The 16887-nt window shown below is 46.2% G+C and overlaps 1 protein-coding gene across 3 annotated transcripts in view; it reads left to right on the top strand.

Moving 5' to 3' along the window:
- NCKAP1L (NCK associated protein 1 like) overlaps positions 1–16887 on the top strand; it is a 41110-nt gene that overhangs the window by 18956 nt on the left and 5267 nt on the right. For 2 of the 3 annotated variants that reach the window (XM_081821770.1, XM_006728716.3), the window contains exons 17-29: positions 413–545; positions 835–954; positions 3018–3163; positions 3462–3593; positions 4923–5141; positions 6866–6996; positions 9671–9768; positions 9899–9992; positions 10148–10230; positions 10520–10600; positions 13794–13887; positions 14987–15103; positions 15472–15581. In XM_081821770.1, coding sequence (XP_081677896.1) covers positions 413–545; positions 835–954; positions 3018–3163; positions 3462–3593; positions 4923–5141; positions 6866–6996; positions 9671–9768; positions 9899–9992; positions 10148–10230; positions 10520–10600; positions 13794–13887; positions 14987–15103; positions 15472–15581 — 1558 coding nt within the window. The remainder of the gene's footprint in view (positions 1–412; positions 546–834; positions 955–3017; positions 3164–3461; positions 3594–4922; positions 5142–6865; positions 6997–9670; positions 9769–9898; positions 9993–10147; positions 10231–10519; positions 10601–13793; positions 13888–14986; positions 15104–15471; positions 15582–16887) is intronic. The other variant, XR_014145716.1, reaches the window with a different exon arrangement.

Raw genomic sequence — 16887 nt, forward strand, 5'->3', positions numbered from 1 at the left:
AAAGAATGGCCCAAATCACATAGAGGTTCTGAGGGAAGAATAGCAGATTTTGTACAAGGGAAGGGAAGAAGATTAGCACTAAACTGCCATGGGGTCCAGTATAAAAGTCTAAAAGGGTTAAGTTTCTTGGTTTCCTGTCTACCTTAAGAGTAGGGAAATGTGGTGCACTTGGCTGGCTCAGTTGGTAGAGCATATGACTCTTGATCTCGGGTTTATGAGTTCAAGTCCCATGTGGGGCATAGAGCTTACTCAAAAAACAAAAAAACAAACAAACAAGTGTATGGAAATGAAGGAGGGAGGGGTGAAAATCAATAAATATTTGTTGAAAGAATGGATATTCTTTCCACCTCAAAGGGACCAGCACCTCAACCTTAGAACCTTGGTTCTAAGTCTCCTTCCCCTTTTTCTGCAGCTTCCATCTCCGCACCTTCGAGAAGATGTTTGCTATGACCCTGGAGGAACCTTCCATGTTGCGCTATGCCATCGCTTTCCCCCTGATTTGTGCTCATTTTGTCCACTGCACTCATGAGATGTGCCCAGAGGAGGTGCGTACCCTGGATGCCAAGCCCTGCCATCCCTCTAATCACATCTCATCCTTATTCCCCAAAACACAATTCCAAGCACTGGTTTTGGTCGTAAAAAGGGTACATAGGTATGTGACACGTGTCCCTAAATGTCTCAGCTTGATGTAGAATGTGTCCTCTCTCTGGGTCTGAGTTTCTTCTTCTGTAGAAGGAGTGGTGGCTCAGGCCAGGGGATCAGAGCAGGTTATGAGGAAGAAGTAGTGGCTGTCTTGGTGATGACAATTTCTTCCTTGCTTCCTCTTTCCCAAAGTACCCCCACCTGAAGAATCACAGCCTTCATCACTGCAACTCCTTCCTGGAAGAGTTGGCCAAGCAGACCAGCAACTGTGTCCTGGAGATCTGTGCTGAACAACGAAACCTGAGCGAGCAGGTAGGCTCAGACTTCTGTCTCTGATTCAGTTTCCCTCTGTTTACCTTGTCTTTCTCTCAAATGCCAAGTTCTCTAAACTTTTCTCCCAAGTAGGGCTAGGGCTTTTGTGTACTTGAGTTTATGGCAGGTTTCTTTTCTTGGTGTAACCCTTCAGTCTTTGCTCCCTCAGGACTAGATAGATGTATCTAAAAATACTCTTATTTGAACAGCTGCACACCAGTAAAATCAGTGCTGTCATTTGAAGAGTTTTGAGAGATGAGTTAACTTTCTGATTTCTTTCCCCTCCTCTCTCTGCCCTGTGTACACATAGTTAGGATGGTGGCCCCCCAACATCACCCGTCTTGTCTCACCTTTCTGTCCATCTGCACCCTGATCTGGGGCTCTGTAACCATTTCCAGACCTCTCCTCTGTGTTTATCCTCAGGGCTGCTTTCTTGTCCTTATCTGCTTGTTTTCCCCTCTCTCCCTTCCCTTGACTGACTCACAGCACCTGGTCACGATGAGCTCAATGTAAATCTCAGAAAATTTGAAAATTAGGAGCTGCTTCTGCTGTTGCCCTGGAGCCTTTTAGGTTTCCTAGACTACCCACCCTTCCTGGGTTTGAGTCAGGCTTTGTAGCATCTTTGGGAGAAGGATGAGCCAGGATGTGTGTGTGTGTTGTGTATGCATATGGACAGTTAATATTATTACTTACATAACCTTCCATCTTCTCATATGTTCCTTTGTAGAGGTATCATAGAGATGAAATGAAGTTGAGTATGTTAAATATTTAGTACACGACTCTCAACAGATGTTAGCTGCTATATTATTTGGTACTTACTGGGCACTAAGCTCTGTGCTGGGTTTTGGGATGGGCCCCAGAAGGAAGTTACACAATCCCTGCCCTTGGGGAATGTCCTGATTTAAGGGAAAAAGGAATACAAATACATGTTAGAAAGAAATTTAAAAAATGAATGCAAAGAATATAGGCAAACAAGTACGATTATGAGTATACTCATCACTCAATTTGAATACCTACCTCATGCAAGGGACACAGTTAAAGAGATTTGCTCAGTGCTCTATCAAGGATGACGAAAACATGACATGAGTAATTGTTTTCACACACACCAGAACTTTTGCAACCAAGTGAGTATCGCCCCCTCCAAAGTTATCATTTCCAAAAAATAATTGGTGATGTTGCCATTACTAATGGAGTTACGTCTTTTACTACTTTCAGAATCAACCACAGACATTTTGGCACCATTTCAGGGCTGACATATCTTTAGTGTCACATCTTTTAGTGTGACTGTGAAGTAACAAAACCAGTTTTCTCACGGCTCTTATGCTGTTCGGAGAGTAATTCTGAATGGAGAGTTTCCAGACATGCTTTGCACATGCTCAGCAGCATTGGGTTAAATGGAGAGAATTCTAAGATGATTACCTTGAAGGAGATACTGGAATATATAATTCTATCTTCCATTTTCTGTGCAGATGACTGGGTATCTCGGTGAAGAGAAGGGATGCAGAATTGGTGTTTAAACTAACTAGCAAGAAATACACTATCTTGTAAAAAAAAAAAAAGTGGAAAGACAGTGCTGGTCATGTTGTGAGCTCTGAGCCTCTGGCGGGTTGTGCTAGTATGGGTAGCTGATTCCATGGGACAGAACATGATGAATTGTAGATGGTTTTTCCATACAAGCAAAAAACAACTGTCCCCTCAGGTTGGAAGATCCAAGAAAGTGCAGTTGAGTGGAGCTCTTAGATCCTATCCTTTTACTTGAATTTTTCCATCAGGACAGACTCTCTCTCAGGCTGTGGGTGGGGACTCGATGATCTGATCCATAAAAGACACTGCCATTTTGAGACTTTGAGCCCTCACCTTGAGGGGTATTTAGTGAAAACTGAAAGAAGTGGGTGCAGTTCAAACGGGCCGCCATTAGAGAAAGAGATGTTGGAAGGAAAGAGAGAGAAAGGTAGAAAAATGAAAGAAGAGACATCAATGGAGGGCCTGCTAGATGGGGATTCTTGTCAGTTCTATCTAGGAAGGAATCTCATTTCTCTACTCGCTTGTGTTTGTTCCTACAGCTTCTACCTAAGCACTGTGCCACTACCATCAGCAAGGCCAAGAATAAGAAAACCATGAAGCAGAAGCAGACCCCCAGAAAAGGAGAGCCCGAGAGGGACAAGCCAGGAGCTGAGAGTCACCGGAAGAATCGCAGCATTGTCACCAAGTGAGGACCTGGGCCCTTGAGGGCCAGGTGGGCACTCCTCAAAGAAGGGAGAACACGGAAGAGGGAAGGTGATACAGCAAGAGAATGTGGAGGTGGTGGTGGGGAATGACAGAGAGGGAAAAGCACTTACATGTGAATTTTCTCCTTTGCCTTTGAAGGCAGCATCAGTAGGTACTGGTCTAGGAGTCCTAGAAGAGGAGAGGGTCTAAGGGTCGTGGGCCTGACAAATCCTTCCCAGATACTAGTAGGTAGTGCCAGACCCGTAATCAAGGCTCATTTCACTTTCTCAATTTCCCAGCATGGACAAGCTACACTTAAACTTGACAGAATTGGCACTGACAATGAATCACGTACACAGCTTCTCTGTGTTTGAACACACCATCTTCCCTTCTGAGTATCTCAGCAGCCATCTGGAGGCCAGACTCAACAGGTACCACTCTTTCATTGTCTTCTGCGTTGGGCTAGTATGATCGTTCTCAAAGTTGGGTTCTGTTAGATTCACCTGATTCATCTTGGCGGTCATTCTGATACAGTCGATCTGGCATAGGTCTCAAGTATCTTTACTAAAATCCACTAACAAGAAGGGTCCGACACTTCTTTTTTTTTTTTTTTTTAAAGATTTTATTTATTTATTTGACAGAGAGACACAGCGAGAGAGGGAACACAAGCGAGGGGAGTGGGAGAGGGAGAAGCAGGCTCCCCGCAGAGCAGGGAGCCCGATGTGGGACTCGATCCCAGGACCCTGGGATCATGACCTGAGCCGAAGGCAGTCGCTTAACCAACTGAGCCACCCAGGCGCCCGGGGTCCGACACTTCTATAGGTAGTTTTGGGAAACTACCAGAATCGATCACCACTGGCTTAGTAGAGTGAGCGGGACTTTTGCAGTCAGCAGACCTGTGTTGACATCCTGGCCCTCGGCTAAGACCCCGGAGCAGGGGTTCTGACTTGTTTGAGCCTTAGTTTCTGACCCTGCAAATAAGGATAATGATATTTACCTTATAATGAGAATTACTTGTAATTGAGAATTGGTACAGAAGGAAAGGTAATAAACAGTGAGTTCAAAGTTCCTGCCATAAAGAGGTTTCGATAAAATGGATTCCCTTCCTTCCACTGTGCCTCTCTTTCCATTGCCCCCTGAAGTAGGAGGAACATTCCTGATATTGGAATTGACCACTACAGTCAGCAATTAGGGGAAATGAGGGGAAGAATTATTTTGAATAATCCCCTAGTCTTCTATGTTTTGTTTTGGAATATGTAGTATATTCACTCAAGTTGCCAGGGAAGGCCTGCTTGAGAAAGTGACATTTGAGTAAACTCCTGAAGGAATTGAGGAAGCCAAGTGTGTGACTATCTGGGGAAAGCATTCTAGGTAGAGGAACTAGCCAGTGCAAAGGCTCTGAGGTGGGAGCCTGCCTGGAATGTTCAGGGGATACAGGGGAGGCCAGTAGGGCTGGAGCAGAAGGAGCCAGGGGCAGATGGGTCGTATGTGAGATTAGAGAGGTTGGGGGAGTGGCAGACTGTGTAGGTGTTTCTATGTCATCGTAAGCACTTTGACTTTTATTCTGAGTGAGATGGGGGGCCTTGGCAGGGTTTGAGCAGGGCAGGAACGATAAATGTACCTACCTTATTGGGTTGCTATGAGATTTAAAGGAGATAATTGCATGTAGTTAAATCATAGCACAGCGCCTGGAACACAGTATAAGTGTGCTGTTACCGTGTTTAATATTATTGACTGTGATTATGATTTTTGTCACCCAGAGCCATTGTGTGGCTGGCTGGCTACAACGCCACAACCCAGGAGATTGCAAGGCCTTCTGAGCTGTTGGCAGGAGTCAAAGCGTATATCAGTTTCATACAGTCACTGGCCCAGTTTGTGGGTGCAGATGTTTCTAGAGTCATCCGCAATGCCCTCCTCCAGCAGACACAGCCACTGGATTCGTGTGGAGAACAGACGATCACCACTCTCTACACAAATTGGTCAGTGTTGCTTATCCTCTTCCACCACCTTAAACAACTCGGGTCCAGGCATTTTAGCTCCCAGGGTCATAGACCCCCAGAGGCTTGTTTCTGCTTGAGGACTAGAGCAGTAAGTGGGGGCAAACCCAGATCCCCTTCTGTCCACGGGGGACCTTCCATGTAACATCCATTCATCTACTCTGTAGCAACCTTTTTCCTCCTTTTTTTTTTAAGATTTATTTATTTATTTCAGAGAGAGAGAAAGAGAGAGAGAGCCTGCGGGCATGCTTTCATGCAAGTGGAGGGAGGGGCAGAGGGAGAGGGGGAGTCCCAAACAGACTCCCCACTGAGCGCGGAGCCCAATACAGTGTTTGATCCCGCGACCTGAGATCATGACCTGAGCCGAAATCAAGAGTTGGACGCTTAACCAACTGAGCCACCCAGGTGCCCCTGACCTTTTTCCTCTTAATCTCCAGTTCCTAATCTTCCTTTTCTGGATTCTCACTGTTTTAATTTCAAATGCTCTCTCTTCCTCTTTCTGAAGTTCTTTTATGTCTCTTTTTGTCCAGCTTTTCTCCCTGAAGACTATTCTGTCTAACACCATATCTCCAGAATACTATCACCTCACCTCTGACATGACCATGTCAAGTCTAGCAGATTGTTTTTAATAGGAAGGAGGCCTCCTCTCCAAGACCAGAGGAAGTAGGAATTAGCAATGTTTCCTTAGAGATTTTGAGGATGGAAAGGAGCTGGATTCCTACCTCCCCAAGCCACTGGGTGGCGCTCTTATTCTAATATCAGCTCAGCAGGCGCCAGGCTGCCAAGAACCCCGAGTTGGGGAAAGACCGAGACAAAGTTTGCAAGTAAAAATGTCAACAGGGCCTGTCAGAAAAGGTAAATGGATGTTGTGGGTTAGGTGAAGACTGAGCCGTTAAAGAGGGCATGCTCCTCTGATGGGGGCAGCCACCTCTGACCTCCACCTGATCACTGCCCCACTAAAACCTTATTTTTAATGTAAAATCTCCCAGTTTGAAAATTTTGACAACAAATTCAAATTAAAAGAAAAAAATAAACTTACCTTTGGTGGCTGGGTTTGGCCCACCCGTGGTTAGCTCGTGACTTCTGTAGGACCTAGGCCCAGAGCTAGTGGCTGGGTGAGTGGGACGGGTTGGCCAAGCCCTCCTTTGCTGATAGTGGTTAGAGGCCAAAGCTTCCCGGGACGTCAGGGGGTAATATCTGGAGACCAGATGACCAGTGTTCACAAGGCTTCTGTCTGTCCAGGAGGTTTGACTTAGGATCCGCTTCCAGAATCCTAGGTTCTCAGTCCAACATTCTCACTGGGGAGGTTGAGGCTAAGTATGTTTCAAAGGACCCCAATTAGTAGGAATTTTTTTTCTTGTCCGTTTGGGCTTGTCTTACCTGACAGAGAAAGGCCAAGGGTGAGGGGGGGAGAGAATAGTTGGAAAAAGAGCAGGGGCTGAGGGAGGGGAGTGCACACTGTTACATTTGACAGCCCAGTGAAATAACCTGCAGATTGGAGGAGAAGCGGAATTACATTACTGCCAGTTGTTTTTGAGCCAATAGCTTGGGGTGTTAATTAGAGTGTTTTACTGTCTTCTTTGAGTCTCTTCTCCCCACCCCAGCCTTTGGCAGAGTTTCTCTTCCCGAGCCCAGTGGTAGTGGTAGGGAGCTATGGAGAAAGGACTGAATGCTAATCTTGTGTGTTTTCTTGGTCAATCCTGTAGGTACCTAGAAAGTCTGCTTAGACAGGCGAGCAGTGGGACCATCATCCTCTCCCCAGCCATGCAGGCCTTCATCAGCCTTCCCAGAGAGGGGGAGCAGAACTTCAGTGCAGAGGAGTTCTCTGACATCTCTGGTGAGTCCAGGGCCTGGTCTCCTTGTCAAGGAGCTGAGCCTTTCCCCTCAGTACTACAGAACTCATCTAAATTCTCCTACCTTCCCAGAGGCTCATTCTGTATGCTCCTCAGCATATCTGTGAGATTACATGTTAGGAACAATAAAGGGATCCTAAGCGAGGCCCAGAATTGAGGAGTGGCCTGGGGGTGGCAGGTGGAGAGGGAAAATGAAGGGAGGTAGGAGCTAGGCAAGGGCACTCAAGTCACTGAAAGGGTTTATTCTTAGAAGGGTGGTGAATATTTTCCATTTCCATACAGAATGAAGAGTGGGACATATAATGAAGGGTAAAAGATAAATGTAAGGAGGACATTCTGATATTTGGAATTATTAAATAGTGGTCTGATGTCATAGCATCTTCTTTCTTAGGGATAAATTTTAGGGCCTTACTTAGCCAGAGCTTGGATTGCTAATATATAACAATGATGATAAAATAATAGATGACATTCATTGTGGGCTAAGTTCTGAATGGTTCACGTGTATTAATTCCTTTAATCCTCACAATGGCTTTGAGATAGGTACTCTCATTACCCCCATTTTACAGATGAGGACGCAGAGACACAGAGAGGTTAAGGAGCTTGCCTAAGGTTACCCATTCATAAATGCTAGAACTGGGATTTTAACTCAAGGCAGTCAAATTCTAGAACCTGGGTGCTTAATCATATGTAGTGCTGCTTCCCATTGTGTACAAGCGCTTTGGTGTCTCAAGGCCAGCAGGTAAGGATTGTGGAGTAAATGAGCTGGGAGTCATTCTCTTTTTTAAAGAGGGCTGGCAGCCATACAGATCCTTTTTAATGGATTTGTGTTACTGACTGATTGATGAACTATCGTACTGCTTCCTCCTTCCTCTCACCTCCCTATAAATCATGGATCCTGCATGGTGTCTGGGGCAGGTGGGGGATGTTTCCATGACCCTGCCTTCTCCATTCTTCCCTTTCCTTGGTGTGGGGGGAGGTGTTATGAAAGAGTACACAGTTCTGTTGTCCAGCTCCATCTCCTTCTTACCCTCATTCGGACTCCATCAGTAAGCTGACCCTACTCTTTGCCTGTTGGAGGTTTCAGCCTCTCATCAACTCCACCCACAAACTGTAGGCAGCATCTAAAATCAGCTTTAGGTCTTGCTGACAACTGATGAGCAGCAGGAGGTAAGGCTGGTTCCCCCTTCTACCACCCCCACCCCAATTTCCCTGAGTTACCATGGTGATGGGGCAATGCTACTGTAAAAATAGATAGATGGAAAGAGGAGGATGCCCCAGGGTTACTAGCCTGGAGTCGAGAAGACTAGAGTAAGGAGGATTGGCGGATCCAAACTGGTGGATCAGTGTGTCTTCTCTCTAGAGCAGGCAGTTCCGCTCTTCTTCCTGTCAGCGATTTTAGCATTAGCGAGTCAACCAGGTGGGAAGTCTTTTTTCTAATTCTCAGCTCAGTTCTTCCTACTGTAAATAGGAGAGACCAAAAATGTGTCGTATTTTGTCCAAACAGGGCTCTGACCAATTCCACTTCCTCTGTCCTTGGTGGAGCCCTAGATCAACTGGTCCTGCCTTCAAGGACTAGAGGGTGCTTCTCGATTTCTTTCCCCTCTGAACTCTTATTGACTATGTTAAACTCACTTTTCTGCTACTGGTCTCTTGTGGTTACTTTTGGTCATTTATGGTTTTCTCTGCTGGGATGGCCCATGGCCAAAGATCATCGCTGGAGCTCCTTCCTTTTTGGATTTGTCTCTAGTGTTTCTAACAGGGGATTTCCCCAGGCAGGTTTCATTTACTTCACAAAGGGCCAGAAGCAGGATGGGTAGGAACCCATAAGGCATCTGGGCAGGCCAGAGGAAGAAGGATTCAGAGGAAAAAACAACTGGGATTCTGGGGTTGTGTGTTGATTATGAAAAAGAAAACGTAGCTCAAGGAGAGGAAAATTTGGACAGTGAGGGAAGTGGAAGGGGGAGCATAGAAAACCCCAAACCTTAGACAAGGAACCAGTTGTGGTACTTACAGTAAGGGGCAGTAGGACATCGTGCTAGGTTTCAGGTACCAGCCCTTGACTTGGTTAAATGACCTTGGACAAACACTTAATTCTCCCATGTCTGTTAAACCAGAATGATGTGCCATATACTTCAGAGGGCTGTCAATAATTATCATAACAATAATCCTTTAATCATAAATATCTTTATAAGTTTCTAAGGTTTTTATAATGGTATCTTATTTACTCTCATATCAACTCTGTGAAGTATTCAGTGCAGATACTAATTTCTTCATTTTACAGAGAAGTAAATCGAGGCTCAGAAAGAATCAGTGACTTGTTTAAGGTCTTACATCTAATAAAGTTAATATAGCTAGCCCAGCAAGAGCAACCCAGGTACCACATGAAGGGACTTGGAAAAGTATAGATTCCTAGAAGAACGTAAAGTAAATATCATTTGTGGGAAATCTTTGCGTGCGTACCGGAGGGGAGACGGTGATTTGTCTCATAGGCAGGCCAGACCTGTCACCTGAATGTAGGACTTCAGGCCACTTTTGCTCCCCAACTTCCCACTTCCTTTCCTGGATGAAAGACATTGTAAATGTTCAAAGTACCCTCTACCTGTGGTGGAAATGCCCCAGTGGCCCCTAAGCCCCCTGGGACCTCTAACTCTCTTGCAGAGATGCGGGCCTTGGCTGAACTCTTGGGCCCTTATGGCATGAAGTTCCTGAGTGAGAACCTGATGTGGCACGTGACCTCTCAGATTGTGGAGCTGAAGGTACTGTGGAAGCCAGGCCTGGGGTGGAAGCCAGGCCTGGGGGAGGGGTAGAAGTAGGAGACCCCCCGGGGGGGAAGAGCTACCACAGTTTTGTCTTTTCCTGCTTAATGTCTCTGTGTCCTGGCTGCAGAAGCTGGTGGTGGAGAACATGGATGTACTTGTTCAGATCAGATCCAACTTTAGCAAGGCAGATTTGATGGCTTCTCTGCTGCCCCAGCTGATAGGTGAGCACCTCCCTAATGGGAGAAGGAACTGTGGGAACGGCCTTGCAGATGACAGGGGTTTGGGGGGAGATCTGGGGGATAGGCTGGGTCTGCGGAAGCAAAACCATCAGTATTCTCCTAAGTTCTACTTCCGTAACGGTCTTCATTCTCCTTAGGGGCTGATAATGTGCTGAAGCGCATGACCATCATTGGAGTTATCCTCACTTTTAGGGCCATGGCCCAAGAGGGACTTCGGGAGGTGAGTTGGGGGGAAGGGGCTGCCCCAGAATCGCAGACTCCTCTGAAGGTGGGGTTTGTATGAGAAGTCGTGGAAGCGTGTGGTGAGCATTGAGGAGAAAGGAGGAACTTAATTTGGGAAAATCTCTGGGGATAGACGAGTGGAGGACACCGAGGGGCACGATGAGAGGGATAGTGTGGGAGGCTGGCTGGGTCCTTATCTAAGTTGAGGCCTTTTTTTGTTTGTTTCCATCTATCTCTGAAGGTACTGGCGCTGTCCTGGGGACTCACTTATCTTCTCTCTCTTCCAGGTGTTCTCCTCTCACTGCCCATTTCTTATGGGTCCCATTGAGTGCCTGAAGGAGTTTGTCACTCCAGACACAGACATCAAGGTATAGAACAGTGCGAAGTAGGATCCACTTGGGAGATTTTTCTTGTTGAAAAGGATGTAGCCAGGATCTTATAAGGGAGGGGGTGCTCTGAGGAATACTGTAGGGAGACGAGCCGGCATTTGAATAGGAAAGCACTGGGGGAGATTCTGTGGAGAGAGGAGCACTGGTCAGACAGTATTCTTGGAGAGAGAGGGCAGAGCTGGGGAGACACGAGGGGATGGAGAGACATGGAAGCCTGGCCGACCTATGAGAGTTGGGGAAACGTTACTGGAAAAAGCTAAGGTCGGGGCGCCTGGGTGGCTCAGCCATTGGGCGTCTGCCTTCCGCTCGGGTCATGATCCCAGGGCCCTGGGATTGAGCCCCAGCTTGGCGGGAAGCCTGCTTCTGCCTCTCCCACTCTCCCTGCTTGTGTTCCCTCTCTCGCTGTCTCTCTCTCTGTCAAATAAATAAATAAAATCTTTAAAAAAAAAAAGCTAAGATCTAGGAAAGTATCCACCTAAAGTGTGCAAATTAGATACTGACCCACGTGCAAACAATCCCCTCTTCAGTCAGGAGCTTAGGTACTTCTTTGTAAAAAGATTTATGGCTTCCATCCCCACCCACCCTGCCTGCCCTCAGAGTTGCCTTTTTCTGGCCTTTCCTTTCTCCTAGTTCTGAAAACTTTTGGTTCCTCTATGTCTGTGTCACCTGGCTCAGGTCCCCATTTACTACAGAGATGTAAGGTACTGCAGGTGCCCTGAGTAAAACAACCATTTCTCTGTGCCTCCCACACCTCTGCAGCATCTTTTGTCTTTTGAATAAGCTGAAACAGACAAGTCTGTTACATAGGATTTATAGCCAAAGGCTGGAAACAAGGGCGTTCAAATGCACAGAGCAGGCCGCTTCTCTTACAACCGATTCCTCTCACGGAGAGAGGTCTGTGATTAAGAGGGAACTGGTTAGCAGGAAGAATTAAAATCAGATATTGAGAAAAACTTCCTTACCCTGAGATCAAAAGAGTTGTGAAATCTCCTGCTCTCTCTGCCCGAACTTAAGGGTGAAGCAGTCATGGGAGCTGTGTGGGTTTGGTGTTGCATGGGGTTGGCTGCCGGCTTCTGACCATTCTTTTGTGGTGAACCTGGGTTTCCGGCAGTTGCTGATGTTGGGGATGAATGCTCTAGATTGTCGAGAGCTTGTCTACCTGTATCGCCTGGGCAGCACTGAGTTTTAGGCTCTGCCTGCTTGTGAAAATAAGCAGGTTGGAGCAGAGAAGGGGGGAAGGTGGCCTGTCCATCAGAGGTTATGTTATGCCTCAGTCATCCCTTTCTTTCTCCAGAACGCTACAGGTTGTGGACCAGGTCCGTGATTTCCCCAGCCATGGTTGCCATGAGCACAGTCATTTAGCTATAGGGAATTTAAATAAAGGGCAGAGCAGAACGTGGGAAAAGTTTGCCTTCTCTAAGTAGATTGGTATGTCTGTAGGGTTCTTTGCATAAGATACCCCACTCCGTTGTCTACTCTTGAAACAATTATTCTTGTTCTCTAAGAACACTTTGTAAAAAAAGATTTATTTATTTATTTTAGAGAAGGGGGAGGGACAGAGGGAGAGAAAATGCCAAGCAGACTCTGCGCTGAGCTCTTAGCCCAACGCAGGGCTCAATCTCATGACCCTGAGATCACAACCTGAGCCAAAACGAAGAGTCAGACACTCAACTGACTGCACCACCCAGGTGCCCCGTCTCTCAGAACATTTTAGAGTAATTTAAAAAATCTCAAACAAGGTCTAAATACTTGGCATGGGAGTGGGGGTGTGGGGCTATTTCCTGGGAACCCAATTTTAAGTACAACAAGGGATTCAAGTATCAATCAATAAAATATTAATTGAATACCTTCCATCTGCTTTGCATTGTGTTAAACTAAAGAGGAGTGGGGTGCCTGGGTGGCTCAGTTGGTTAAGTGTCTGCCTTCAGCTCAGGTCATGATCCCAGGGTCCTGGGCTCAGCAGGGAGTCTACTTCTCCCTCTGCCTCTGCCCCTCTGGCTCATGCTCTCTCCTGCTATCTCTCTCTCAAATACATAAATAAAATCTTAAAAAAAAAAACCAAAACAAAAACTAAAGAGGAGCAAAAGAAGTGTAAATTTCCTGGCTTTGAGATAAAGGAAGAGGAGGAAAGGAATAAGGTTTATTGGTCTATTAGTGACGCTTGAGTATGTAGGGTAGATGTTTTATACATGTGGTCTAATTTAATCTCCACAACAACTCTGTGAGGTATTATTATCCCAGTTTTACAGATGAGAAAACTGACGCTCAAAGAGGTGAAGTAACTTTTAGCTGAGGTCACACATTTAGAAAGTGGTGGTCCTGGGATTTGAACCCAGATCTTCTCACTCCAAGGCCTTTTTCTCTCCTCAGAGGCCATGAGGTTTTAAAGGATTGCTTTCTAGATGGTGAGACAAGCCATAGGTCTCACCTCCTGTCTTAAAAGATAACTGCTCAGGGGCGCCTGGGTGGCTCAGTCGGTTAAGCGTCTGCCTTCGGCTCAGGTCATGATCCCAGGGTCCTGGGATCGAGCCCTCATCGGGCTCCCTGCTCAGCGGGAGGCCTGCTTCTCCCTCTCCCACTCCCCCACTGCTTGTGTTCCCTCTCTCGCTGTGTCTCTGTCAAATAAATAAATAAAATCTTTAAAAAAAAAAAGATAACTGCTCATACCAGGCAGGTGTGTGATCCATGCTAAGTCAGTGGTGCCACTTTAAGGAGGGAGAGATGGGTTTGGGTTGAAGTATTCAAGGAGGGCTTCACAGACACTATGAGATTTGAGCTAAGCCTCGAAGGGTGGGTGTCACTTAGCTGTAAGTAGAGAGCAGGAAAGGATGCTGTAGAAGAGGGAAGCACATGAACCGAAGTATGGAAGTCAGGAAGCGAGGTGTAGTTTGGAGATAGTGCATCAATGACCCTGGCCGCATCAACTGTAGGAAGCACCTTGGGAAGAAGATTGAGAAAGTCAACGCGTACAATGGAGTATCTGCATGCTGAACAAAAGTATTTGTGCTTTTCCCCTGTAGGTTAGGGAGAGCCGTGAAAGGAATGCCTAGACAAGATGATAGTATACTGAAAATCTAAGATCTGTGATCCAGGAATCCCAACTCCCTGTAGCTTCTGTCCAACACTTCTCTCCTGGGAATCCTGTTCAGGATGTTGTTTTCTTCTTTACTAGGTGACCCTGAGTGTCTTTGAGCTGGCCTCTTCTGCAGGAGTGGGCTGTGACATTGACCCAGCCCTGGTGGCTGCCATTGCCAATCTGAAAGCTGGTAAAATTGGGGAAAGTGGGCAAGGGAGGGCTCGGGCTCTATTTTTAGGTGGGCAGATGTCAATGTCAAAGAAGCCTTTATTTGGAATTGTGAATTCTGAGGATATAAGCTGGGAGCTAAAGAAAGACTTAAAGTGTTGGGGCGCCTGGGTGGCTCAGTCATTAAGCATCTGCCTTCGGCTCAGGTCATGGTCCCAGGGTCCTGGGATCGAGCCCCACATCAGGCTCCCTGCTTGGTGGGAAGCCTGCTTCTCCCTCTCCCACTCTCTCTGCTTGTGTTCCCTCTCTCACTGTGTCTCTCTGTCAAATAAATAAATAAAATCTTTAAAAAAAAAAAAAGAAAGACTTAAAGTGTAGTCCCTAGCCCCCAGAAAATACTTAGAGAGGCAATTTAGACTCCTAGCCAGGTTCCAACCAGTTGACCTGTCAGTCTGCTAAAAAATATTAAATGAGGGTCTCTTTGATGCTCAGCAAGGACTGAAAGGAACTTACAATCTAGTAGGGGAAATCAGGTTAATGCAAATGAAACAATGAGAGAGCCATCCGCCATCACATAAGATTTCATGCTGAGTTATGTGGTATGGCATCTAAGTTCCCCAGAGTGATCTGGTGCTCTCCCCTCCCACAGAATCACCTTGACAGTATTCACTTCTTTCCCTGGTCTCCCATTGTCTCTGACATTTCCCATTTCTTACACACTCTCAGAATGGGATGAAACAAGGAGCTGGTATTAAGCCCTTTCAAAACTGCCAGACCAGCCCTTCTTCTCTCTTGGTTTGGTGAGACTCTGCTCTCCTTCCTGCCTGTCCTCCCCATCAGACAGCTGACAGTGTCCTCGGACCGCATGTCGGCAGAACCCTTCGCTGAGAGCTTTGCTTCAGTCACCAGAGGAGGCCTCCAGGATCGGGCCCCTCATGATAAGTGGGGCTAGTCCTGTCCCCTTCAGCAGTAATGACTTGCCTATAGTGCTTTAGAAAAGTGTTTTCATAGATGTTTTCTTATGTGATCCTGACAGTAATTCTGTGAAGTAGGGCCTCTGTAGAAGATAACTCCTGTTTGCTGAACTTACTTCTCCTCTTTTCTTTTTTCTGTCTTACCAGATACTTCATCCCCTGAGGAAGAATATAAGGTGGCCTGCCTGCTCTTGATCTTTCTTGCGGTTTCCCTCCCACTCCTTGCCACTGACCCCTCTTCCTGCTATAGTATTGAGAAGGATGGTAAGTAAGGACTACTTTGAGTAGTTTGAGGGGTCAGTCCCCTGGGGTAGGGAGATGAGACGGAGACATTTACCTGGAGATCCAGACTTCTGACTCAGGTGTAAAGTTCAGTTTCAAAAAACACTTGTGAATGAACTATCCGTAAAATGCAATTCCAGTGGGAATTTTTAAGAATAGCCTTCTCTTAATATCCTAAATATCTCCTCATATTTTTTAGGAATATCATTCCCCACATGCCTCCTAGTCCTTTTGGTGTCAAACAGGGGTGGCCTCGCCTGAAAAACTGAGAGACCACCAGCTGGGATCAGCCTGGAGTGGCTCACTGTATTCCCTTTTGTTTCTCCCCCCTTCTGTCAATCGTAACCTAGGTTACAACAACAATATCCATTGCTTGACCAAAGCCATCATCCAGGTGTCTGCTGCCCTCTTCACACTCTACAACAAGAACATTGAAACTCACCTTAAGGAGTTTCTGGTGGTGAGTGGCCCTAGGCCATAAGGAATGGAAGATTCCAAAGTCTTTTGGGATGGAATGGAAGATTGCAAAGTCTGGTGGGAATTGGTGTGGCTTAAATCCATAGACAGCTGTTATGGAGCGGGTCTTGGAGTCTAACCTCCCACCTAATTCTTCAGTGAGTGAGTGGCACTCTGTGAAAGGCAGAAGTTTTTTCTTATAAATTCCGTAAGAGCTGGTGTTTCAGCCTCTGCCGGACTACTTGCAAAGAGCACTGGACTGAGTCAGAGAATCTGAGTTCTAGTTCTGGATCTGCCACTAAGAAGTTGTGTGACCTCTGAAGAGCCAAACTTTTGGGGCCTCATTTTGCCCATTTGTTAAATAGGGAGGTTAAACTGAATCTATGATTCACTACCTTGATTGGGATGCCTTAGAATATCCGAGGGAGCTTGTTGAAATACAGATTCCTGATCCTTATGCCAGACATACTGAATTAGAATAGCCCAGGGTGAGTCCAGGCCTCTGTTTTTTAAAAAATTAATTAATTAATTTTTAAATAAATTAGTGTTTTTTTTTTAATTTTTTAATTTTTTTTAAAGATTTTTATTTATTTGACAGAGAGAGACACAGTGAGAGAGGGAACACAAGCCGGGGGAGTGGGAGAGGGAGAAGCAGGCTTCCCGCGGAGCAGGGAGCCTGATGCGGGGCTCGATCCCAGGACTCCGGGATCATGACCTGAGCCGAAGGCAGACGCTTAACAACTGAGCCACCCAGGCGCCCCAATTAGTGTTTATTTTTATTAATAAACTCATGACCCGAACTCATGACCCCGACATCGAGACCTGAGCAGCTGATCAAGAGTCAGACGCTTAACCGACTGAGCCGCCCAGGTGCCCCAGGCCTCTGTTTTTAACAAGGTCTCCAGGATATCTGCTGCGCAATCAAGTTGGAGACGCCAAGTTTTAGAACCTTTAAGGCCCTTTCCAACTCTCACCTTGACAAAAAAAAATCAAACTTTTTTCACATTCTCAAACTTTAGCATAAATCAGAATCACCTGGAGAATTTCTGATTCAGTAGATTTGAGGTGGGGCTGGAAAATTTGCATTTCCAAGTTCCCAGATGATGTTGATGCTGTTCATCCTGGGATCTCACTTTGAGAACCACTGTCTCCATTTCTAGGACTGGAGCTTTTTTTTTTTTTTTAATTTTATTTATTTTTGAGAAAGAGAGAATGACAGAGAGAATGAGAGGGGTGAGGGTCAGAAGGAGAAGCAGACTCCCTGCTGAGCAGGGAGCCCGATGCGGAACTCGATCCTGGGACTCCAGGAT

Source organism: Leptonychotes weddellii, chromosome 5 (assembly GCF_054177405.1).
Source record: "Leptonychotes weddellii isolate Sample4059 chromosome 5, ASM5417740v2, whole genome shotgun sequence".
Classification (NCBI taxonomy): domain Eukaryota; kingdom Metazoa; phylum Chordata; class Mammalia; order Carnivora; family Phocidae; genus Leptonychotes; species Leptonychotes weddellii.